Genomic DNA, 25,454 nt, shown 5'->3' with positions numbered 1-25,454 from the left:
ACAGGTCTCGGTGTTCTTTGTTTCTTCAGCCACCTCAAAACAAATTTCAACAGAGCGCCGGGCCAAGAGAGGCATGTGTGAAACATCTCCATTTCTTCCAAAGACAGTTCTCGTGATCTCTCTGCCTCGACTTAGGGGAACACTCAGAATTCCTCCTCAACCAGTGGGCCCCCTCCATTCCTCGACTAGGCTGTGAGGGGATCCAGCTGGGTTGGGTATTAGGACAATGCCCTGAAAATAGGAGTCTCGGTCTTGGCAATTTGCTGGAAATTGCCAGGTTGGCCTCCAACAGGTGCGGGAGTGCAGGCTCCCGATCAGGTTGGCTAGCCACCTCACCGTCGGTGCCAGGAACGACAGGGGTGTTGTTCACGTTCAGTACTCATGAGTATCCATTGCTGGACCACAGGGACAGACTGAAGCAAGGCCAGATCCCCTGCAGGCCAACTTAATTACTACAGGAGGTCTGGTCAGCCCACGAGTCACCTACCGTGGCTGAACTTCAGTGCCTTTTTCCTGGATTGATGGAATTCCGTGCTGCGGGTGAGGCCAAGACAACGACCAAAAAAAAAAAAAAAAACAAAACCCAAAAAGCAACCCTCATCTTAATGTGCTTTGAGGCTGTGGAGTCTGCATCATGTCATCCTTTCTCTCGATGCTTCTCCAGACAGAGAGGGTGAGACGGGAGAAGAGGATGTTCATTTGTCACTGAAGAGGAAGTTGCCTTCCATTGCACCCAATGTTCGGACCAGAGTTTGCAGCTGCAGTTGTGAGGAAGGAGGGGAGGTGAGAAGAAAGTGAAGGCCGGCAAGGATGTGAGTGGAGAGAAGGAAGCCCAGGCGCAGGAAGAAGAGGAAGAAGAGAGGAAGGAAGCCCAAGGATGCTTTGGGACAGGGCTTTGGGCTCAGCACCGCCTCTGGGCTCCCCTCCCAAACCCTGGCTCCCTTGTCTCTAGGGCAGAAGCCACACCTGAGCAGGGGTGGGGGGTGTGTAGGCACCTAGATCCTCACTCAGGCAGATTCCCCCCGGGGCAGCAGTTTAAGCAGCAAACCCAAAGTTCCCAGACACCCACACGACACAATCAATGTGCTTGAATGCCAAGTTGTTGGTAGTTAGTTAAATTCTGGGGAATCAAAAGTTTTATGTGGATTTTTGACTGCACAGGGGATCTGCACCACAAACCCTCTCATTGTTCAAGGTTTATCTGTATCTTATTAAATCCGTTTGTAGAAGGGGTCCCCTGGGACAACAGAAGAGATGCAACAGCACCCTTAGCACCCCTCCCCCACCCTAAGCAAGGGTATGAACACTCGGCCACTCTATATCGTCCTTCAAGTCATAAGCCACTTTATTCCAGTCCCTTGAACATCACAGACTGGCTTGATTTCAGACAGAACAGACTCCGTTTCCAGAGGTCCCGCACCACAGCAATGACAATGAACGGCCCGGCAAAGGAATGACCTAAACCTTTAGTCATTCAGCCTTCTGGGTGCTGCAGAGTCCCTTGGCCAAATTTAAGTGCATTGGATTAGACATGCAAAGCCCTTCCTGGGAAGGAGTAGAAGGAAAAAAATAACCATCGAGAAAATACAGACAGGGTCAGCAGTCGGCCAGGACAAGACTATTTGTGTACGTCCCAGGCGTGTCGGCATTCATTAGCCATGGGTCTGGCTCTGTCTTCTCTCCTCAACAGCTGGAGCCCCTCTTCCTTGCTCCTCAATCTAGCTCTCAGTTCTAGGGAACTGTGTGAGTCTGGCTCAACAAGATGTCCTGACCGAGGGTAGAGCTTAGGCAGGCTTGCCCAAACATTAACTGACTCCCCTTCTAAGGGGAACTGGAAGGGGGAATTAGGTCTTCAGTCCAGAGCAGTGGTGGGAGGCAATGGGATGTACCGCTGACCATGGCCAGCACCTCTGCTGGGCCCCTCACTCACTGTGCCCTCCACCTCTTAGTTTAATTCCCTGGTTTTCAAACCCAGATCTTACCACTCGGCCCATGGAGGAATTTGGCAAGTCTCAGGACGGGCCTGTTGTGAGGAACGGACACTCAGAGGAAGAGGAAGACGATTTTACCATGTTTAGGTCTCCAAATTTCATCCTGGCAAGTTGGTTCATTTTGATCAACCATGGAAATTAAGATTTTTGCTACCACTTAAAAGGGACTCAAGTAATAAAGAAGAGTCTGGAGTTGGAATGGGCTTAGCGTCATCTTCCTCATAGTTATGTTTGTCTTTCTAGGGGTTGTGGTCTACAGGGTGTAGCTTGGCTGCAGATAAACCCACTAGGGATCTCTCTGCCTCCTCCCTGGGCAGGTCCCCCCCCATTTGGGTCCTTGAGTGCTTGGACTTCCCCAGGCCTACTACTTGTGAAGCTATGACTGACTGACTTGTGATCAGCAATTTGTACTCTTAACTTTCAATTCCAATTAGTGTATGTGAGGTCACCAGCCAAAGAGTGACTCAAATTTGCGCTATCCCTTCTGGAAACAGAATTTGGCATTCAGAGAACATGGTGATGGGAAATACTTTTGGACTCCCCACCATGAACCCTGGAAAGCACAGATACTCTGGGCCATGCCTTCTTCATGAAGAGTCAGCTCACTGCCCAACCTTGAACCCTCTGAAGGGCCCCGGGGGCATAGAAAGGTCAACACTGCAGATACAGCTCCTTACTCATCATGTGGATTAAACCACTGGGAAGTCCCAAGAATTTGTGTTTTTTTTTGTTGGGTCGACAGCATATTGATCTACTCAGAAAAACACCGGACCTCCAGTCTACTCCCATTGAGCTGCTGGGCTGAGTGGGCTAACGGTGACTTCACATCTCTTGTAAAGACGAACCTTCTGATGCCCAATGGACATGTCCCACTTAACTGTGCCCTACTTCTATCCTGTAGACACTACCACTCTGGAAATGCACTCAAAATTAAGGTTGGGCCCTAGTCATGGTGACTTTGTACTTCTCTGGAATATATAAAATATACCTGTTGACTGGTGCATTTGTGCAAAGACAGATATGACCTTAAAACAAGACACAGACATTCATTATAGTTGGCTTACTTCACATTAAGCTACTAAAAACAGTCTTCTGTAATAAGATTGTATTAGTGCTCACTAAACATGCATTTCATTTAAACAAGGCAAACACTTAATTTGGTCTGCAATACCCAATATTTTATATACAGCAGTCTTTTTTTTTTTTTTTTTAATCACAATAGGCAACAAGATGGGTCTGGTTTTGTTAGGTAAGTTACCATTTGTGTTTAATTTCCAAAGAAACTCATCTTAGCTCAACTAGTGTAAACCATGTGAAGAAACAGCTGAGCCATCTTTTTTCCTCTTCTCTATGAATTTACCTTGAAATGTTCACAGCTTAGACACTATAGCCTGCTGGGGAAGAGGGTGGAGTGGAGGCCTCCAGGCCCCTCTCAGAGCCCGGCCCCAGGCGGTCCCCTGTCCTGGGCAACCTGGGTGCCACCACCCAGAGGGCATGAGTGGCTCCAGACCTAGGTGGGGAGTTTTGTTTTTCAAACAAGCCCCTGGGAGCTGGCCATAGAATCCCGGGACTGGATTGCTTGGCCCTCTCTGGCCTCCCCGAGTCTTCGGTCTGAGAACAGAAACATTGGAATCAGAAGAAAAATAACAATAGGAATGATGAGACATCATAGAACGACGAACAGCACACAGTCCGTGCACGACGGCACGTCCATGCTCTCCACAAGCAGGTTGGGGCTCTGGGCATTCCCACGACAGAGGAAGCTGAAGGCGGCACGGAGGAAGGTGCGTCTGACCGCACGGGGGACAGCATCACCATCAATATTGTTTGGCAAAAAAAAAAAAAAAAAAAAGTTTTGTTAAAAAGAAAGGTGGAAAGGGAACAAACACAAGCAGCAGCTCTACAATCCGTGGGGTGCGGAGCTCAGAACTGGCCAGCGCTGCTGGGGTCGCACTGCAGGAGGCGCACTATGGACGGGTCGCTCTTGGCCCCACGGATGAACTCCTCCAGGGACAGTTTTCCTAGAAAGCAAGAGGACAGGTGAGCCGGGGGCTGGTGGCAGCTACACGGATGTAAGGTCCCACCACGTCTAGGTGGCAGCAACCACTCACCTTTTCCCTTCCCTCCTGCTCCCCCACCCCACCACCGTGAGAGCCTGGGCCCAGCCAGCACCTAGGACAGCGGCCCCCAAGACAGCACGCTGCTTCTGGGAGCCCCTGCTCACAGGGGTCAGATGGCCATAAAGGACAGGTTCCCAGGAGGGGGCGGGCGGTTCTCACTCGGTGTTTGTGCAACAGATAGCTGACCTTTGCCTTTTTAAGAGAGCAGGCTGCACTCCTAAGGCACCACAGCCGTCACGGGGTTTCCCAGGAGCCTTCTGGCCTCTTTGCGGTAGCCTTAGCTTTGCAGCAAGAGTCCTTCTCCCTCCATGGGAGCAGAGGAGCCCACACAGATATCTGGGGGGAGGGCCCCTTCTTTTCGACAACATGTGAGGAGGCTGCCCCTCCCTCCAAAGTAAGAAAGTAACGAGGCTGAGGGGAGCCCTCCGGTCAATCCGAGCAGGCTGGAGGACACAGACTTGGCCCTCTGGGATCCCACTTTTATCCGTGGGTCCCTTTCCTTGTTGAGTAAGCTGGGATATGTATGGGTCTCCCTTCTGGAAGGTCCCTTTGTCGTATAGTTGGGGAAGGCAAAGCTTCTTCCCCTTTCCTTGTGCTTCCAGAAGATCCCATTCTCAGGGGAAGCTGCTGGGGCAGCTCTAGATAGGAGCTCCCAGAGGGGACTTGCTCCCTTGGCCCCAGTTAACACTGAACTTCAAATAAGTAATTTTTTGTTTCATTTAAGTGTGTCGCAAATATTGCATAGGGAATACTTCTCTAAAGAACATTTGTTCTTCATCCAAAATTCAAAGTTGATTGGGCCTCCTATATTCCATCTGCATCCCAACATCTAAGGTCCACTATTCTTTTTTTTTTTTAAGATTTTATTTATTTATTTGACAGACAGAGATCACAAGTAGGCAGAGAAGCAGGAAGAGAGATAGGAGGTAGCAGGCTCCCTGCTGAGCAGAAAGGCCCATGCGGGGCTCGAGCCCAGGACCCCGGGATCATGACCTGAGCTGAAGGCAGAGGCTTTAACCGGCTGAGCCACCCAGGCGCCCCTAAGGTCCACTATTCTTGAGTTTGAAATCCAGCCTCCCTTTTCACTTCGGATTGTTTGGAATCCCCTCCTTGGTTTTGAACAGTAGGGGGCACCCTCCGGGCAGCAAGTGCTGGCCACTTCAATCCCCTCCTCTCCTGGCCGACACTGGCTGGGGAAGACCACGTGGCTCCCGGAAACCCAACACCTCCAGGCATGCGCAGAAGAGCCCAAGCGCACGCCCTGGGCAGGCTGGGGTGAAAGCCGCCGGGGTCTGAGAGGAGTCACACCCAGTCCCTCTCTGCTTTCCGCTGAGCTGACCTGCCCGGCTCCAGCCGGCTGCGGTCTCGGCCTGTCCCCATCTTGGTCCCTCTTTGTCTTGCACCTCCAGGGAGCATGTGGGATGAGCCCCTTTCACAAAGACCTGTGAGCCAGGTCCTTGCGGCTAGTGTCTTGTCCCTTAGTGGCATCTGCCTGCCTGAGTGCCCCCAGCCCCGCCTGCAGTCCCCGCTCTGAGAGAAGCCAAGCCCCCACAGCCTCCTACCATCTCTGTTGGTGTCCATCTGGCGGAAGATCTTTTCTGTCCTTTTCTCTGGGGTTGACTCATCTTCAGGCATTTTCATTACAGAGGAAACCATCTTATAGATCGCCTAGGGAGAGAAACCATGTGATAGTAAGACAAGAAGTAAGCCTAGTAAGACCGTAAGATAAGAAGAGCTTTATTATTAAACCTCCCAGAGAGAGGGGCGAAGGGAATGGCCCCGATGAGCCCAGGGAGCCAGTCCTGTTCCTGCTGATGTGCTGTAGGAAACCAGTGTGTGGTGACCAGCAAGGGAGGCCTGGCCAGTGGGGCTGGCTCCAGCTGTGAGAAGCCAGCAGGAAGGCTGTGTCGCCCCCTGTGTCTCAGACTGTCACGTGCATACAAATCCCCTGGGGATCTTGTGAAAATGCAGAATCTGATTGAGCAGGGCTGGGGGTGGGGGGGTGGTCACGGGGCCTGGGATCCTGCATTTCTAATAAGCTTCTGTGTGGAGCTGCTGTTGCTCCTAAGAACCCCACTTCTAGCAGCAAGGCTGAGGGGGACATTCCTCAGGCCGGAAAGACAGGCCAGCATCTCTATCCAAGTCTCTCAAGGATAATAAGTGCCTGACGGTCTGCAAGTGTCTGCCTGGGCCTTCTCCCAGGCAGACATTACCAATCCATCCCGATGCTCTCCCCCCGCAAACCTGCCCGGCCCCTAAATGCAGCAGTAGCCTCACACTGCTTCCCAGCATGTTCCCGGGCATCCCCAAGATGAAGCCGTGTGCCATCCAAGTTCTGCACTAAATGATTATGCAACTGGAGGCTTGAGATAAATCGGGTACATCTTAACTCTGATGAGCAAAAACAGGGTTCTACTGAGTTTTGTAAGCAGTACTGAAACGGTCTCCCCCAATGCCATGGACCCCCCACACTACTCAGTAAAGGCCCTGGAGGCCTGTTGTCAAATGTAGTTTGGTAAACGAATGTGTCCTGGGACACTTGGAAACAAAGGGACATGGAGGACTTGGATCAAAAAGGCCTTTCGACGTTCCTCCCTGCCTACTGCATCTCATTCTCTCATTCATACTGTAATGTTCTTGGGGGTGGTGGTTCTCGTCCTGGATTCTCTACCTAAATGTTTTTAGGTAGTTGTGGGAGAGCTGCTCCTGAATCTGCTGGGTTTCATCTGCTTTTTAACTCAAAATAATCTTCCTGCCCAAGTGCCCATCGTGGGGCAGCCTGCCCTTTGCCCCGACAGTTGTTTGGTCTGTCAAAAGCTATGGGTGCTTCCCTTAGAAACCAGGCACACACTGTGGCAGACAGCTTCAGGGGCTTGTGGATTTGGGGGCTCCCCCCCGAAGACCCCAGGTGAAGAAAATCCCTGATTTCAGTTTCCCCCCTCCCATAGCTCATGCATTCACCCCTTCCCTTGGTCATTCCCCAGCTATTTATTGACCAGCTATTACACACCAGGCCTATCTGTCCCAGCCTGGCCCTCATGGGATCATTGTCAAGGCAAATGTAACAGGGGAGCCTTCTTTGCCGGGAGGATGAGGGCAGGCTTCCATGAGGAGTGAGGCCAGCAAAGAGATGAAGGAAGCAGAGAGCTCCCCGAGGAAAAGGACAGAGGGAAAGGCCTGCGTGGACCCCCAGGTAGGAGGAATGGTAAAAAGGTGGAGAGCATGAGTGTGGGGGAGCCTGCTACAAGATGTGGCCCCACAGCAGGTCAGGACGGACCCATGGGGCCCCCCAGGGAGCACGGGAAGGGATCTGTCATTCTCCAATAAGCCACAAAAAGATAGAAGTGATATGAATTTGGATTTACCTATTTGCATCTACTCCCCAAACCTCCCTCTTACTTACAGGCAGCGGTATTCAGAGAATCACAAAATTGTCATTCATCAGTTTTACTCATCAGTTATTTACTCATCAGTTATTTATTGAGTGACTACTGTGTGCTAGGTGGCGGACAGTCAATTGTCAAAATGACCAATACGGTGTTTCTTATTCTATATCTCCCCAATCCTCTGCCAAAGTGCTTGGGAGACACTGTATTGGTGACCAAAAGCACCCCGTTTTGTATGACCCTCATTTAGACGGGTACAGTGATTCCAGTGTGCCTTAATCATTCTTGGGGAAGCCTTCATCTATGCCACCCCTGGCTCCCGTGATGGTGACGAACTCTAAGCCTCTAAGAGTTGGGTCTCATGAAATTCTCCTTCTTGGAATTCTGATGGGAAGTCAACTGTGTACTAACCCAGAGATTAATTCTCCTGGTTGAACAAATTAATTAAAGACCACGCAAACAGATGACTTTGTGTGAGAAAACGAGGCCCCTGCATTCAACCCAAAGTCTCCAAGAGATTTAGCCTTTAGCGCTCAGGCCAAAGAAGTGGGGTTGGGACAGAGAAATAAAGATGGGTTAACATAAAAATCAAAGAAAGTCAGGATGCCTTTACATGAGTATATTTGCAAACAGGACTTCTGGAATGGGGCACAGGCACAATGTCTGAGTGTATCGCAGGGCTTAGGAGGAAGTGAGAGCTCGCATTCCAGACAGCTCTTTCATAACTCTAGATTAGATTTTTTCTGTTTAATGCGCATCAACTCAGATAGGGATTCGTGAATTATTCACAAAACCACGTCCATGACGTGTGTGGCACCAGAGCAGTGAGTGAAGAGCTGAGGTGACAAATCCCAATGGTCCCAAGATGAGTAAGTAGATGGCAGTCTGGGAAAAGGCACATTTGGGAAATTGTCCCTTTGTCCCCTTCCCACGGCATCAACAACCCAGAGCCGAATGCACTAGAACTTCAGAATCTAGGGCTCCCCAGCACGGGGAGAGAGAAGACACAAGGCCAGGCAGCCATCTGAAACAAATCATGTCTTTTATTAGCCCCATTTCCCCCCCTTCCCCAAATTTAATGGGATTAAACCATGAAGAGGCCAGGCTACTTCCCTACTTATTTTTAGCAATGTCAATGAGAGCCCCAGCAGGGACATCCTGTTTTTAATTAAACTTGAAGAGCCTCATTCTTGAATCTGGGTAAACACAGAGCTAGAGGACACCCAAGAGCCCAGCTCTGGCTCGGCCCCTACATAGGCTTGGGATGGCGCCTGCCCTGTGGCCGGGGCTGTCTCTAGCTTCCTCATAGCCTATGTTTTTCTTTCTTTTTCCCTCTGAATGAACCACCTCTTGGGATGCTGGAAAAGGAGTCACGTCTGCACTGATAAAAGTTGTAGAATGATCGCCGGGCAGGCACAGTTCCAAGAGTTAAAGCGCAACCTTCTCTCTGAAGGAAACCAGACCACCTGCATTCACCAGAAGATGGAGGGTCTCCTGACAGGACATCCAAGGCCCCATGACAACCAACCAAAGGCAGTACAAGGTTGCATTTAGATTCTAGATAAAGAAGAACACCCCGCATAGAAGGATATTGCCCACCAGGAAGTGAGGGTGGAGAAAGGCCATGAGGATCTCTCTTGGAAACACTTTTGAAATAGGATCGATGTCCGTGTTTCTGGAATGGTGTAAGTAGTTTCTTGTTTAGTGCTTAGAAGAATACATGCAGTCAGGAACTTTCCTAATGTTCTCCCCAAGGAGCTGTAGGTACTTTCCTGGGAGGGGAGGAGATGACAGGAGCCCTGCCCCCTTTCAACCAAAGCAGCTCCATTCTTACATTAGGTTTCATGGAAGACTTTGCCAGAAAAAAAGCAAACTCATCATTGCCCTCCCAAACTTGTCCATGTCCACCCTGTGGTCAAGTCAGACATCTTTGGTGCCTCTCTGCCATCTATCTTCACATCTAGCAGTCAGCAGACCCATTCAATCAGCCTCCTTCATATTTTCTGAAATCTGTCATTCCTCCTGCCATGGTCTTCTGTCAAGTCCGTGGCAGTACTCATTTTTCGATAAGGACAGTTAATGTTCTTTTTCAATCTTACCCAAAATGCAATGCAAAAGCAGCTTCAGATAGCCCCATCCAAAGGGCCCTTTTATTACTGTCCTAACAGACGTTCCAGAGCTGTTATATTATAGGCCTTCATGTGTGGGGGGTGAGGGGGTAGGGATGAGTTTGATTGTGGAACGCCGACTTTGTGAAATACCAGAGCAACAGCTCAGTGAAGATGTCACAAAGAGTAGGACATAACAGGGGCGCATGGCTGGCTCGGTCGATGGGGTGTGCAGCCTTGATCTCTGGGTTGTGAGTTCCAGCCCCCCGTGGGGTGTAGAGATTACTTAAAAATAAAGTCTTAAAAAAAAAAGTTGGACCTAACGAAGCTGGAGATCTGGAAGTCATCGGCTGTTTCCTCCATAAAGTGGGGTTTCCAAGGTTGTTGTAAGGATTCAGTGAGAGGAGGCATGTGCCGCAGGTGAAACACTGTCCTGCAAAACGTCGTGTCCATCCAGAAGCTGGCAGAGGTGAGAAGAATTGAGGTGACCTTCTTTGGAAAAAGGTTTTTTGCAGCTGTAATAAGGTTAAAATAAGATCAGGCTGGATTAGGACAGGCCCCAACCAATCCAGTGACTGGAGTTCATGTAAGAAGAAAGAAATCTGGACTCAGACTCACAGGGAGAGCATCGTGATTGATGGAGGCAGAGGCCGGAGTGACATGGCTGTGAGCCAGGCACACCGAGGGTTGTGTCACCACTGACGCTAGGAGAGAGGCATGCAACAGATGACCTCCCCTCCCGACCCCCAGGAGTCTCCAGAAGGAACCGACCTTGTCCACACCTTGATTTTGGACCTTTGGCCTCCAGAACTGAGACAGAATACATTTCTGCTGTGTGTCAAGCTGCCCAGTCGATGATAATTTGGGACGGCAGATCTAGGAGTCAGACACAGCGTGGAAAGCCCTTGGCATGGGGCTAGCCCTTGGTGAGCACTGAGGAGAGGAGACTTCTGCAGGAAACACGGGCTGTAGCTAGAACTCTGCTTGGGAGTGTCCATGTTCAGGTGGCAGAAGAAACACGAGGAGGCCATGAAGGCTACGGGAAGGCCACGAATGCCACAGGGAGGGACCCGCCGGAGAGGGGCGCCTCACTCACATCACCAGATGGCACACTCCACGCTAAGAGTTAAACCCTTGTCATAAGATTAATCCCCTAATAAGAGGGTAAATCAAACACAATGGTGCACACGAAGATTAGCTCTTCCAGAAAGTCAGTGGTCTAAGCAATGACTTTACAGCTGCCTCCAGGAGAAAAATCTTAAGTTGCATTCCGGGGTCACATCTGTGGTCCACGTTAAAAAATGGGAATTAGGCAGGGGTGTGGAGTTGAATTCCCGGGGGCCATATCAAAACGGATTAGAAGCTCTTGTCCCATCACCCACTCCCCCCGCCCCCGGAATCAAAAGAACCCAGTGTTTAAAGCCTCCAAGGAACATATTAAATTGATAGAGTATCTATGGCGTCAACTTAGAAAGATGATCCGGAGAAAAAATGCAAGTGCCACTCAGGAAGTGGCTCTGAAAGAAGGTAAAGAAGTTTCTCTGGTCCTCACTCTGGTCCTCAGTGGCACAGACACTCACAAGTGGGCTGGTGATCTTGCCACCAGCTGGGACTAACCTATGCCCTTGTTTGGTGCCCCTGGAGGGCAGACATTTGCCTGGCCCCCACCATCCCCTCCTTCCTCCTCATCCAGCCGCTGGTGTAGGTATGTGAGCCTTTCATCACATGAGGGAATGAGAAAAAAATTTCTAATACTGCTAAAAAGAAACAGAAATGAAATCTTCCATGATGAGCTGCCAGGATGTGCCCAATCTCCTTCCCTCAGGTTGCACTCATTCCAAAATCCATGAAAAGGTAGATTAAAGGTGTCCTGACATCTGCCCAGCCTTCATTTAAAATGCCAGTTAACCTGTGTCACAACGAGGAGGGCAAGTCTGATTCCAAGACAGTAATGATTTGAACACCAGTATTTTCGAAGCAATCATTAACATCCAAGTAATAAATATGCTAATTAGAAAATTTCCAACCTAGTTTTCAAAGTAAGTTTCCTGAGAACTATTCTGGGTAACATGATGTCAGCCTGGGTATATCCTCTCAGAAAGTCTCTAACTTGAACTTGAGAACCAGTCCAGCCTTCGGGCATTCCTGGTGCCAACCACATTCTCTTCTGGAAAGCTGATCATTCTTTCGTCAGAGTCCTGTGAGCATCGGAGTAGCCTGGAAGTTTTAGTTATTCCCAGATGAGCTGGTGTTTGGTAGGAAAGGTAAGAGATGAAGAAGGTCAGGAACTCCTAAAGTCATCTGTTCCAGAATATCTGTGAGTTCCCATCAATTGAGGGTTTCGTGGGGTTACCTCCCACCTCTTTGTTAATATACATTTTATGACTAGGAGAATTCAACTTAAAAGTTTTTTTTTAAAGACTTATTTATTTATTTATTTGACAAAGAATGAGACCGTGAGAGAGGGAACACAAGCAAGGCGAGTGAGAGAGGGAGAAGCAGGCTTCCTGCTGAGCAGGGAGCCCAACACGGGGTCCCGGGCTCCGGGACCATGACCGAAGCCGAAGGCAGACAGACACCTAATGACTGAGCCACCCAGGCGCCCCTTAACTTAAACTTAATTGAAGATTCTATTACCTCATCCTTTGGGAAACCATCTCCCTTGATTTAGCAGGAAAACATCCTGTCCTAGCTCTGGAAACTGCAATAGAATAATGGTAGCCAACATTTACCGAGCTCGCTCACAACCCAGGGAGTGTCCAAGCACTCATGGGCAAATCAGCAACATCCCTTCCCCACTCCCTCGGCCCCTTCCTCAGACCCCGTGCTGGGACGGGTGTTTGGTGCAGACCTGTCTCCAGCTGGGCTGACAGGTGGCTACATGAGGCAGAAGGCTTCTCCCAGGTCTCGGGGCCCCCATCTGGAGGAGAGGATCTGCTGTAACAGGAGGAAAAGGTCAGAGCTGTAATCTGTCTGGCTTACGACTCCTGAGAGGCGGTTTTGACGCAATAATAAAATACTGGGCCTAAACCGTGTTCCTAAATTTGTCACTTGAAAAAAAACAAACACGTGAACGTGAAAATGTTCATTTAAGGCTCTAAAAATAAATCTGCATATGGTTTTGTTTGTTCATCCAGATGTTGATAGAGCACAAAATTATTTTTTTAAAAAAGGAACATAACTGCATTTTGGCATATGTGGTAGACTGAATAACAGTCCCCCCAAAGATATGCAGGTTGTTACCCCCCGGAACCTGTGAAAATGTCACCTTACATGCTAAAAGCGTGATGGGAATTTAGTTAAAGACCTTGCGATCACAAGGTTCTCCTGGCAGGCGGCTCCCAATGTAATCGCAAGGGTCCTTCTGAATGGAAGAGAGAAGCAAAGGGAGATGCCCAGAGAAATGCTGGTGTGAAAAGGACTCAATCCATCTAAGCTTGCTGACTCTGGACATGCAGGAAGGGGACCACAAGTCAAGGAATGCTTCCAGAAACCAGGAATGGCAAGGAAACACATTTTCCCCTAAAACCGTCAGAAGGAATGCAACCTGTGGACACCTTGATTTTTAGTCCAGTAAAACTGAGTTCAGACCTCTGACCTGGAGAACTGTTAAAATAATAACTTTGTGTTGTTTTAAGCAACTAAGTTTACAGTAATCTGTTAGAGCAACAAAAGGAAACACCCAGGGTGTTATGTCAGTATTGGAGTCTACAACAGAGACCAAAGCTCGGCCCATAAACAATATTATGTGATTGCCAACGCCAAACTCCGAGAAGCAACCTCAGGGAAGAAAAACTGGAAAATTTACAGAATCCCACACTCCATTCTTGTCAAGCCTAATTATAAACTCGTTTGGACCCCAATCCACACCCTGACCAGTCTTTAGGGTCTGTCAGTGAACACCATGAATTTGCCTTTTATTAAACTGCTTGAATTTCTGAGTCTTGGAGGAACAAATTCACCCAAGAATTCACATGTTGGTGCCTGCCATCGAGTTGCAGGTTTTACTCACTTTAACAAATGGAAGTGCCCTTTGTGAATGATTCTGGGGCCCACATCTTGCCCCCGTCTCATCACCCCCTAACATAGATGTACCTAACACAAAGCAGAAACCCAAGGGACAGTTACTGGTCTGAAGTAGGCTCAGCTCTGCAGAGGTCCTCGCTGGAGGGCAGGAACCAGCTGGAACCAGCACCCCCCTCCGCGCGCCCCGCCCCCCAAGAACCCGCACACTGGCACACGGCTTCCTGGGACAGGCCCAGCGCCTGGAGTGCGGGCGGTCGCTTTCCCGGTGGGAAGAGAAAAGAGGAAACGAAAAGAACGGAAAGTCTGATAGTGTCCTCCACATTCCAGTTCACCCTGTCACCGCAACCCGGGGCTCAGCACAAGAATGAGGCAGAATCCGGAACTGTCCATTTGCAAAGGAGCAGAACAGAATAACATAGCCCTTCGTAGGAAAATGATTCTAAATTTAATTGAATTTCTTTGGCAATTTGGAAAACGCCTCGGGGTGCTGCAGTGTTTCCTCCCCACGGTCATGAATATTAATCACCGGAGGGCGGGGCTGCAGGAAACAATTACGGAGACTTAAGGTTTCCATTTGCAGGCTCCTCAAAAACCCTGAGTACATAAGCATTTATTAAGGACTCTTGAGTCCTTCCTGTGATGACCTGGAAACTTCCCCTGGGCCTGTGAGCGGACTGAGCTACTTATGGTGGGGGGGGAGAAGGGCAGAAAATGTCTTGTGAAGCCGAATGGCCCTTCGTTTCTATGGTCCCTTTCTACATTTCGTGCAGAACACAGGGCAGGGGCTCAGCAAGTGCCTACTAGAACCTTCTGTGCGTCCTCTGCCAAGTCCCCACCCACCCTTGCAAACCAAATTCCACAGCCTGGGGAGGGTGTCCGTGGTGCTGCCTACACTCTTTATTCCCGGGGCCAGCTACCTAGCGGGTGCTGAACTGTAGGTCTGAGCCAATGCTTGAATGGTCTGATGTTCAGAAGCCCAAGGGTTCTGGAGGGTTCTCCCTGAGGGTCAACATCTTCATCAGTACTGTCCACCAAACCCCTGAGCAGGGGCAGCCAAGAGAACTGCGCAAAAATGTTCCACCGGAGAGAACACCGTGGCTAACGAATTTTTTATCCCTTAAATCCCAATCAGGAAGTCATTCTCTTCAAAAGGAGAACACAGTCACCCCGTTTCTCTGCAGTGGGGCAGAGGACACGGGGGCAGAGCACAGCACTCCTCCACCCCCAAAAGGAGAGACAAAATAAAGCTAATTAAAATGAATCACCTTTGAAATTTAAATGTTTGTTTAATTAGCAAAGATGAAGAAAAACCGGAAAAGTGCAACGCCACGGCACCTCCTTCATTCACTCAAACAGCGTGTTTGGGAAAATAGCTTGGCAGAGAGCATCCAGCACCTCAGAAATCAGTGCTCCTTCCCTTTGGCCCAGTAATTGTACTTTTGGGAACCCATTCTAAGGGGATAATGCTAAATATAGAAAAAGCAGCACACACAAGAATGATCTGTTATTTTATACTTAAAAATTACAGTATCATGTATATTAATAAAACCTGGAAACAAGTTATATATCCAACAGAGGAAGAGAAAGTAAGTTGTACTGTATGACTATTATGCAGCTATTAAAATATCATTATTAAAGTTTTTATGACACGAGAAATGCTTATATTATTATGTTGAGTGAAAAATGGCAAGAAACAAAATTTCATATACTTTATGAAATCATTTAAATGACAGAAATAAGACCAGAAAATATTACTTTCTAATACTAGAAAATTAATAGTAGTGATTCTCTTTGTATGTGGAGTGGGAATATGGAGAATTCTCTTTTGCTTTTGTATTTTTCTGTACTGCCCATATTTTTACCGTTGACATCATATTTTTTATACATTTATCCTTAGGGGAGGGGAGAAATTCTTTATTCTTTTTTTTTTTTTTTTTAAGATTTTATTTATTTGGCACAGATTGAGAGAGAGAGAGCGTGCGCCCAAGCAGGGGGAGCAGTGGCAGAGGAAGAGGGAGAAGCAGGCTCCCACTGAGCAGGGAGCCTGACAAGGGGCTCCATCCCAGGACCCTGGGATCATGACCAGAGCTGAAGGCAGATCTCTTAACCCACTGAGCCACCCCGGTGCCCCTGAAATCCTTTATTCTTGTTTAAGATCTTGGCTCTGACGGATTAATTTAACATACCACATTCAGATAGTCATGGCTCCAGGGGAAGGAAGAGCCACAGAAAGAACTAGCTGACAGATCTGGGAACCGGACTCCTGCTCTGCCTGCAGATGTGTGTGCACCTGTCCCTCTCACTGCCCTGTGGGGTCAGGCCCAATGCCCCAGGAGCAGACCCCAGGCCTCAGCTACAAGGGCTCGATGACAAGGCAGTCATGTGGGTCTCTTTCGGCTCTGACATTAGGCTTCTGCAACGGGCTCTCCCTGGTTCTTTCCTTGAAAGCAAATGCTCCTCTGACTCCACCCCCAATCTCACCAGCAGAGGATTGCTATCCGTTTCCTTGTGTCCTACCCTCTCCCTCCCTTCCAGCAGCCCCACCTGTCCTCCCAGGGGCTGTAGATCTATCTCGGAACCTCAAAGCTCTGGAAGGAGTGCTGGCTTCTGAGATGAGCCCTCCAGGAAGCCAAATGCCCACTCTCTTGGACTGCTGTCTGCTTCCAGATGCTTCCCTCTTGTGCCCATTCTCCTGCCAAGATGGTGAGTGATGGCCAGCCCACCCACCTAGTCCTTTTTATTGCCTGCAGCTGAAGCTGTCCTGATCGTCCTCTGGGCTGTGTCTCAGTCCCCCTAAGTTCCTCTCTGAGTCCCACTCACTGCTGATCAAGCTGGTGGTGGCACGACCACTTACGGCTTCTCGTGTCCCTTCCCCACCTTCCCTTGGGGTCTGACAAGGAAAATGTGGCCAATACCAGGGCCCCTTCTCCTGGCCTGTTCAGGGTATTTACTCTCAGTGAGTGATCTGGGGAAATAAAATGGAATGCTTCCTTGATTCTACAATGTTTGCATTTCTGACGAGACAGAACCCAGCCCAGTCCCTGCCTTTATTCAAGAGTCTAAGAAAGTTGTCAACTAATGATAGTGGGGATGATGAGCTTTTCTGCTTTTCTGTATGCCTGGTACTGGGCTAAGCATTGAACAGGGACAGTCACACCTAATCTTAAACTAACCCCAAAACAGGGGTGGCAGTTCCCTTTCACAGATGGGGACATTGAGGCTCACTTAGGTGAATTAAGTTGGTCAGAGTCATAGAGGTAGTAACTGAAAGGGGCAGGGTTTGAACCCCAGGTCAGAGACTGATCATTAGATACCACTCCAGGGGATATAACCCCAAAGGCTCGAGGTCTGGGCAGGTCCCGGGGATGGGTGGATGGAGGGGCCACAGTGAGCAGAATTTGCTAAGGAATGTATGCCCATGTGTGGTGGTGGTGCTGGGGGGGAAGTCACCACAAAGCAATCAGGTAACTTAGGCCAAGCAAGAATGGGGACCCAGTGTTGCCAGATCTGCGTTTCCAAGAGATGCCAAAAACTCTGCATGTTTATGTGTACTCTTCTATTTGCAACTATGGGTTCAGCGTTTTCAAAAACTGCGCAGGCCAAATCAAGGCTGCACCATGCCCCATGCTGGACAGATCCCCTGCCAGTTCTTACCTGGGACTCATGCCCCTGGCTTTGTAAGAGGTGAGGGCTACGTACCTGCACGATCTCTAGCATTTCCGCCTTGCTGATGTAGCCGTTCCCATCCAGGTCATACATGCTGAAGGCCCATTTCAGCTTCTGCTCCAGCTTCCCCCTCGATGTCACGCTCAAGGCTATGATGAATTCTCTAAAGTCTATTGTCCCATCGCCATTGGCGTCAAAGGTGCGGAAGACATGCTCTGCAAATTTGGAAGCATCCCCGTAAGGGAAAAAGTTCCCATAAATTTTCTTAAACTCTTCCATTGACAAGTGTCCACTGGGGCAGTCTCTCAAGAAGCCTTTATACCACTCCTGGATCTCATGCTCCGTGAAGTCTGTGCTTTCCAGCAAATCCTGCATGACCTCCGGGCGCAGTTTGCTGTTCTGTTTCCCCATCCTGGCAGCGAGGATTCAGCTGCAGAGACAGAAGAAGACACCTCATTTTTAGACCTGTTCTTTGGAGGCACACTTTAGAATTTGTGCCTGTTCCTCTGGGGAAAAGAAATGGACTCTTTGAGTCCATAACACGGTCTGGTTGTCCAATTTAGCCAAACAGAACGACAGAAAGACAGGCCAGTCCGAAGATAACAAATGGAAATACCACGGACCAGAAAACGGATGCCTTTTCTGTACTGAGCCATGAGAAAACAAGGGATTCATCATGAAAGAAGAGGGAGAAAAGGAGGGAGGGGGAGAGTCAGAGCCAGGGCCAGAGAAATGCGCTACTTAGTTCTGCCTCGCCTATTTGCAAGAGGTCTAGCCTTACATTAAGATGACTGAGGCTGTAACACCCAATCTCATATTAGCAGGGAGAATTTAAGGAGGAGAACAGGAAGAGAGAGAGAGACAGAAGAGGTAATTTATGATTTATTGCTAGAATACATCCAAGGAAAGTGCTGCTTGGGGACCTTCTGAATATTAAGAAACAGGTATGAGTAAGGACAATACAAATCCATCTAAAAACCATTAAACGCTACCAAGCTAGATGGGTTCTTTAAATTCACAAGGTCAATTCACTGTCAGCGTTGGGTTCAGATGGTAAAGATGAGGCTTCATAAATGGTTTACATGCATGCTTACGGAAGAGGCCAAACTTTCCTTTTTAAATACAATCAACTTTATATTGTATTATAACAGTGGTACACACTCATCAAAACAAAGTAAGACAGCACAGCAATGCATAGAGAAAAAAATTAGCAACACTTCAAATCTTCACACTTAGAGATAACCTTGTGGGCATTTTGGTGTGTGTCCTTCCAGAATTGTTATAGGCATGCTTATGTGAAATGCTATTAACATGTTTTAGTATTTTGCACTTCAAAAAAACAAGAATATATACACTTTTTTTTTAACCTATTTTTAAACTTAACATAGTGTGGGGAACAAAGGCAACTTCTGTTAGAATTATCATCTTCCTATTCACAGAGCCATCACCATTAAATAGGTGAACACCAGGCACCAGGCGTGTGTTGCGTGCCATGGATTCAAAGAAGAGTGAGATGTGGCCCCTCCATCTTCGGAGGCCCCCAGGTGTGTAAGTTCAGAAATGGTGGTGGCAGTGAGGGGACAGACAATACAACAGATATTCAGTTCATTGTTACCAGGGGAATGGATGTGGTACGATGAGAGTACATAGATAGGACACCCAAGCCAAAAGGCAGCATAGGTGCTATCAGGAAAGCCTTCCTGGAGGAGGTGGTATCTGAGATTTGTTCTTATTTCCAAAGTCTTATGATTTAAGCACTGTCAAGATAAGCCCCTTCTCATAAAGGGGGGCTCTACACTTTGCATTTTTCCGATACTGGAAAAAATCCTGAAAATAAAGCTTGGGAAATTATAGGCTATGTGAAAGACCACACATCCCCATTTTAATCGTGATTTCCAATTTTCTTTGAGATTTTCTCTTATGGTGTTTATTTAATGTCTGTCTCTGTCTCTCTGCAGGGTCAGCCCCTTGAGACACAGTCTCTACTGGGACTACTTTTCCCTCTCTGGCTCCCACAAATAACATTTGGCGAGTCAATGATAAAAGCAATGACAGATGGACAGCTGAATCATCACAACACGGAAATTTGTAATAATCTTCCCAGAAAAGAAGTCTTTCTCCTACAGTGATGAGGCCCTGGACGTGCCATAGGATTTATTTATCTTATAACTAGAAGTTTGTACCTTTGACCCCCTTTACCATGCCCGCTACCCGCTCCAACCCCCAGTTCGGAAATCTCTTCTATTGAATTGCCTGCAGCCCTGTCTTCTGCCCCCACTAAAACTAAATTCCTAGAGGGCAGTATTTGCATCTTACACTGCTCCAATTTCTTGCATTATATCCAGAGTTCAAGAAATGCCAAGCAATCTCAGTAATTGGCAAGGTGACTGATTTTGTTTTCTGAGTTTCGCCCTGGAGGCAGAGCAGGCTCCACCCCTACTCCTTCCCTGGGAGCCTCGGAAAGGGCAGGGAGAGCAGAGCACCCCATCCTATTAGCAGGACCAACAGTGGCAGGGGCACGAAGAGTCCTCTTCGCGTGGAATCAGGCAAACACCGTTTTATGCAAGAGCAAGACTAAACTCCAGCTCCAGATGAAGCACAATTTATAAATTGAACCTTCCAATAACTTTCCTTTCCCTCGTGTGTCCTTTTTTTTTTTTTTTTTTTCCTCTGGAGGGAGAAAAGCGAAGTTAGAGGGGCTGGTTGGTATTAGAATTTGAAAACAGTCATTTAGTTGCTAAGTTGGCAATTTGCCTGAGGCAGGAATTCAGAAACATGAGGTAATACATAATACATGGCTTTACAGAGCTCCGGGACATTTTTGTGAGATTTATAAGTAATTTCGGGCTTTCCTTTTTGGGGGCTCTTTAAAGTACAGCTCTTAGGTATGGTGTTCAATCAAATCACCATCCCTGTACTTTGCTTCTGTGCAAATCACCGTGTGCCCAGCCTTAGGAAAAAAAAAATACCATTCTGCCATTTAAATATACTCTCTTAAAGAATGACTTCTTTTTTCTGGGTCTATACAACACCGTTTCTTCAAAATTAAGCTTAAGTTCCTTTCCCAATGTTTAAAAAGTGCTTCTCACTTATTAGCTGTTTTTGCACTTGAAAGAAATTGCCTCAACATTTTGGCTAAGTCTCCCACCGAGACTGATCTGTGTGTAGCTATTTTTCAGTAAACAGTAATTAAACCACATTTACAAATTCATTAGCACAGAAAGGCCATAACAAACAAGGTAGAAGAGCATGGCATAAGTGATTTGGGATACCGTGTTTGCAACTGAGTCCAGAATTTGTTTCCATAGATAACTACAAATACTTTACCAAGTATGATGTCTGAACTTGAGAAAACCATCTGGACTTGGTTAGACTGTACAACAGAAATCTCGGGGGACATATGATAGCGTTTCTTTCCCTGGGGGAGGAGGGGAAAGATAGAGGAATGCCTGACAATACCTTTTTCTTTTGGATGACGGGAATTTCTGCCTGTTTGAGTTGAAAAGGGGATAAAAATACCATCAGGAAACTGCTACGTTCATTAGCAGTCCAGAAAAAAATCGTCTGGAGACAAAAGTTGCACGTTGGGTCAAATCCTTTTCATTATTTTCATTATTCCATTTGGTTATTAAGACATTAACTTTGTGCTAGTAGAACGTAGTGGGGGAAAAACTCAGGCTGTGGAATAAAAATGCTTGGGTTCAAAGCCTGGCTGAATTGCAAACTAGCTCTTGGGCAGTTAAGTAATTCACTGAACTTTTTGGTGCACCTCAGTTTTCTTATATATAAAATGAGTTCAGGGGTGCGAGTTTGTATTTCACTGATTTGAGAATTAAATGAGACCGTCATATCCATAAAGCTCTGGCGCTGAGCCTGGGCCAGACGCCGTGGTAAATGAAAACCACATCTTGTCTTTGATGGTCCTTTATCCATTATTCTGTTGAGACTTCATGGCAACCCTGAGTGGCAGACAGGGCAGCTTCCTCCATTTTAGAAGCAAAGAAATGAAATCTCAGGCCAAGCTACTTATCCAAAGTCACACAGCTTGGGAATGAGGCAGCCAAATGCTAAGTTCCGTTTGCACTTGGCTGTCCACTGGTTTTACCACTGTGTCGTACTAACTCCATGGACAAAGCACAGACAGGAGTTAAGACAACAGCTCCACAGGAAGTCAAAAAGAAGTAGTTAAGAGAGAGGAGACGACCTCCTATTAGCAGGCATTCGTTTCATAAAGAGGTGCCAGGGGTCTCCTAGGAGGGAGGCATGGCTGTCACATCAGGGAACAGACAAAACCCTAGTTTTCATGAAGCTGACTGTCTAGTGGCAAGAGACATACGATAAATAAGATAAATAAGGGAAATGTTGGAGGGAGTTGCTCCAAGGAGAAAAGTAAAGAAGGAAGGGGCTTGGGGAATGCCAGGAGTGGCTAGGTGTGTATCGAAATGTTAACTAAGAAGCCAGGGAAGGGGTCGCCTGCATGACTGAGTCGTTAAGTGTCTGCCTTTGGCTCAGGTCATGATCCCAGGGTTCTGGGATCGAGCCCTGCATCAGGCTCCCTGCTCAGCAGGAAGCCTGCTTCTCCCTCTCCCATTCCCCATACTTGTGTTCCCTCTCTCACTGTCTCTCTCTCTTTCTGTCAAATAAATAAATAAAATCTTTAAAAAAATTTAAAAAAAGAAGCTAGGGCTGACCCCATTAAGAAAGTGACATTTGGAAAGGAAGAGAGGAGGTGAAGGAGGGAGCCTTGGAGATGACTGCAGAAGGCTATTCCAGGCCGGGAAAAACAGCAAACGAGAAGGGCCTAGACAGGGAGCAGGCTTAGTGTGTCAAGGATTCAGCTGGAGCAGAGGGTGGGAAGGAAAAAGGATGAGACCAGAACGGTAACAAGGGCCAGGTGACGTGGGACCCGCAGGAGATGCTAAGGGTGGTGGCTTCCACTCCAAGTAAGACAGAGCTATGGCAGGAGTTTGATTTCTATTCTAACAGGAACTCCCTGGCTGTTGCTTTGAGAGTAAACGAAAAGAAGGTAGCGCAGAGGCAGGGAGACAGTTGAGAAGCCACAGCAAGGACCCAGATAAGAGCCAATGGTGGCCAGGACCAGGGTGGCAGCAAGCAGAGAAGGTGATAAGTGCTCGGATTCTGACACAGCTTCAAGGGAGAGGTCACAGGATTGGTTGATGGTACGTGAACAAAGAGAATGGTCCAGCATACCCAAGGTTCTGGCCTAAGCAACTGTAAGGATGAAGTTGACCCTGAAATGGGAAAAATGCAGAAGGAGGGCTCTGGGCTGAGGCAGGGGCATGCCTGTCCGTGTATCTGGACAGGTATTCCTTCTGGGATGCCCAGCATATATCCAGGTGGAGATGTCAGGTGGGAAGCTAGATGGCAAAGTCTGGGGTTAGAGGAAAAGGTCAGAGAGAGAATCAATTCGGGAATCATCAGCATACAGCGGAATTTGTAGCCAACAACTGGATGGGAGTCCCAAGTCAGTGGCGGTGGGTAAACAAGAAAAGGGGACAAGTGAGCCCGTATCCGTTCTGACATGTAGACTTGGAGGAAGGAGAAGGACTTGGTAAGGGACAACGAGAAGGAGGCCAGCGAGGCAGCAGGAAACCGGAAAGCTGACTCTGCCTGCTTCTCGGCTATGTCCTCCGTGCCCAGCTCAGGGAGCACCTGGAAAGCATTCAGTGCAGAACAGAAGGAACTGTGGCTCTTGGTTCCCTCTCCAAGTGTCCCCGCCACCTGCCCCGCATCTGTGGTAGATGCCATCTGCCACCCAGTTGCCCACTCCAAAGCCCGAGGAATCTTCTGTCATTCCTTTCACTTTTGTCACCAAATTTGTTTCAAATCCATTGACTTCTCAGCATCTCCATTGTCACCACCTTCGTCCAAACTGCCATCATCTCTGTCCAGGATTCTGGATTCCCTCTATCCAATGGGATATCCCGATCCGCCCCCCTCTCCCTACCACCACCATGCCCCAGTCTCTCCCCATGGCCCCCCAGAGTGACCTTTTAAAAACACACAATAGATAATGTCACTCCTCTGCCTAAAGCTCTAAGAAAATAAAATCCAGATTTCTCCATTGGGCCCCCAAGGCTCCGTGTGAGCTGCCCTGGGCCACCTCTAACTCATCTCTCAGTCCCTGTGCCCAGGTCCCCTGGCCTCCCACATAGCCCATCTTTTACCTCTAAGGACCTTTGCTTTAGGGCCTTGAATAAGACTTTTAAGTAGTAAATATATCTCAACACTTTAGTTTATACGCCTATATATATAAATTTTAAATATATATATGATATATAAAATATATGTTTACTAAATATATATATAAAATATATATCCTATATCTTATAAATGTATAACTATTTATGTAATGATATATATTTATACATATTATTTGTAGCTGAATCCGTGCTGCATTTCATTAAGTGAAATGCACCCTAACTCTGTGAGAATAGGCATTTTGTTACTCAGTAGTTTACTCTGGGATGGGCAGTTTGTGAAATTTCCCAACTTACTTGGGTCACATCCAGTCTCCCAGGGTCCAAAACATAAACCTAGGGTTAATACTGACCACAGATGAGAAAGGAAAAATATACAAGATGAGAAGGCACCAAACCACCAGCAAACAACCATGACCAGGAATCTAAAACATAAAGTCAACTTTCCTTTTAAAGCAAAGAGAAAAAGGAATAGCTCCTAACAACAAGTCCCCAGGGGAAGGAAATGGTGAGTGGTGGACGCTCTTTTGGAATCCAGGCGCTCCCTTCTTTGTATCTTGCTTTTGGGATTCCTCGTTCGGTTCCACAAACTCTGTGAATTAATTCTTGAAAGCCCAGAGTGAGATTTTCCAGAGAAAAGCCCAACTTACTCTGGAAAGCCTGGTTGACTTGAGAGAAGTCTCAGTGCAAACTGCACCGAGGGCCCCTAAAATGGAATTTGCAAGATGCTAGCAGCTGAAGTCAGGTCGAGCGGCAACAAGGAACACAGACCCCACAGTGATTCCAGAAAAAGACCAGGTTGATTAAAATGTGTGCCTATGTGGACATGTGACCTTGTCCTCTGTGAGTTGCTTTGAATTTCTGACCAACGGAATGTCTACATTATGGAAATGTAACCAGGAAAAGTTTCCTAAAATGTAAGGAAGGACATGGTAAGAATTATAGATGCATGGGAACATGTGTCCATTTGCGATGACATCAGATGTTGTGGTCATCTGAGTTTTGTAGGTGGCTAAGATCCAGCAAATTCATTTCCAGATCAGTTGTCCCTGATTGTCACTGAACAAAAAAGGGGGGGGGGACTACAGAAAAATCTGAAGCGCACTCTGCTCCAGAAATTTCTTTTCAATGGAACTTGTCTCTTAGTGGGAGTTTAGGAGGAGAACTTAAAAATAAACTGACGTGTTTATATATAGTGCACAAATAAGGAAATAAAACAATGGCGCATACAAGGAAGTATTAAAATATTAAAGAGGGAGAATGGAAGTCATATAACAATTTCACTAACTTCCTTTCCTGTTGCCCAAAGAGTATTCTCTTCTCTGGCCTCTGGCAAGGGTAGCTGAGACTTACTTCCTACAAGTCTTGTGCCTCACAAAGGTGGCCTTGCTGACATTGCCTGGAGAATGGTTACCTTCCAGTGCTGCCCCAAGGCCACCGCATGCGGGGAGGCCTTCTTCCCCATGGGGGTGGGTAGGCAGACCCACACCTGTGACTGATTGCTGGTCACATGCCTGGGGCTTGCTTGCTCACCTTGCTGAGCGGTGACAGGGTCTGAGATGAGCACTGAACCCACAGCAAATGCAGCGAGCAGGGGACTCACTACTGACAGCCTTGTTCTCCTTGCTGCCTTTGCCAGGTTGTGTGGCAAAGCCCAGAAGACACAGCTGGTTCTCTCTGGGTGAGCAGGCCTTATGGTCTCTGAACTACCTGGGCTCTAGTTCTATGGACTCTGCATTTCAGACTGCAGAGGGCCTGGTCTTGGGCTCTATCCCAAGTTCTACTTTCCGTTATCACTGCCAATAAAACATATTTCTCATAGAATCTGAAAAGAACATTGTCAGACAACAATCCCCTCCCCCAAATGGAAATATCATTTTCGGTTTTGCTCTTTACCAAAGTGATACATCATTATTATAAAAACTATAGTTGGTAA

General features: G+C 47.7%; 1 protein-coding gene across 2 annotated transcripts in view; it reads right to left on the bottom strand.

The window, feature by feature from the left end:
- Positions 1-1,321: 1,321 nt before the first annotated feature.
- NCALD (neurocalcin delta) overlaps positions 1,322-25,454 on the bottom strand; it is a 266,759-nt gene continuing 242,626 nt past the window's right edge. For both annotated transcript variants that reach the window (XM_032858567.1, XM_032858568.1), the window contains 3 exons: positions 17,331-17,727; positions 5,674-5,779; positions 1,322-4,012 (listed from right to left, as the gene is read on the bottom strand). In XM_032858567.1, the coding sequence (XP_032714458.1) occupies positions 3,915-4,012; positions 5,674-5,779; positions 17,331-17,708 (582 nt within the window). In that variant the 5' untranslated portion in view covers positions 17,709-17,727 and the 3' untranslated portion in view covers positions 1,322-3,914. The remainder of the gene's footprint in view (positions 4,013-5,673; positions 5,780-17,330; positions 17,728-25,454) is intronic.

This window comes from Lontra canadensis, unplaced genomic scaffold (assembly GCF_010015895.1).
Source record: "Lontra canadensis isolate GAN:19392208 unplaced genomic scaffold, GSC_riverotter_1.0 scaffold15, whole genome shotgun sequence".
In the NCBI taxonomy this organism is placed as follows: domain Eukaryota; kingdom Metazoa; phylum Chordata; class Mammalia; order Carnivora; family Mustelidae; genus Lontra; species Lontra canadensis.
Note: the sequence above shows the minus strand (reverse complement) of the source record. Positions and strands in the feature narration are given on the sequence as shown.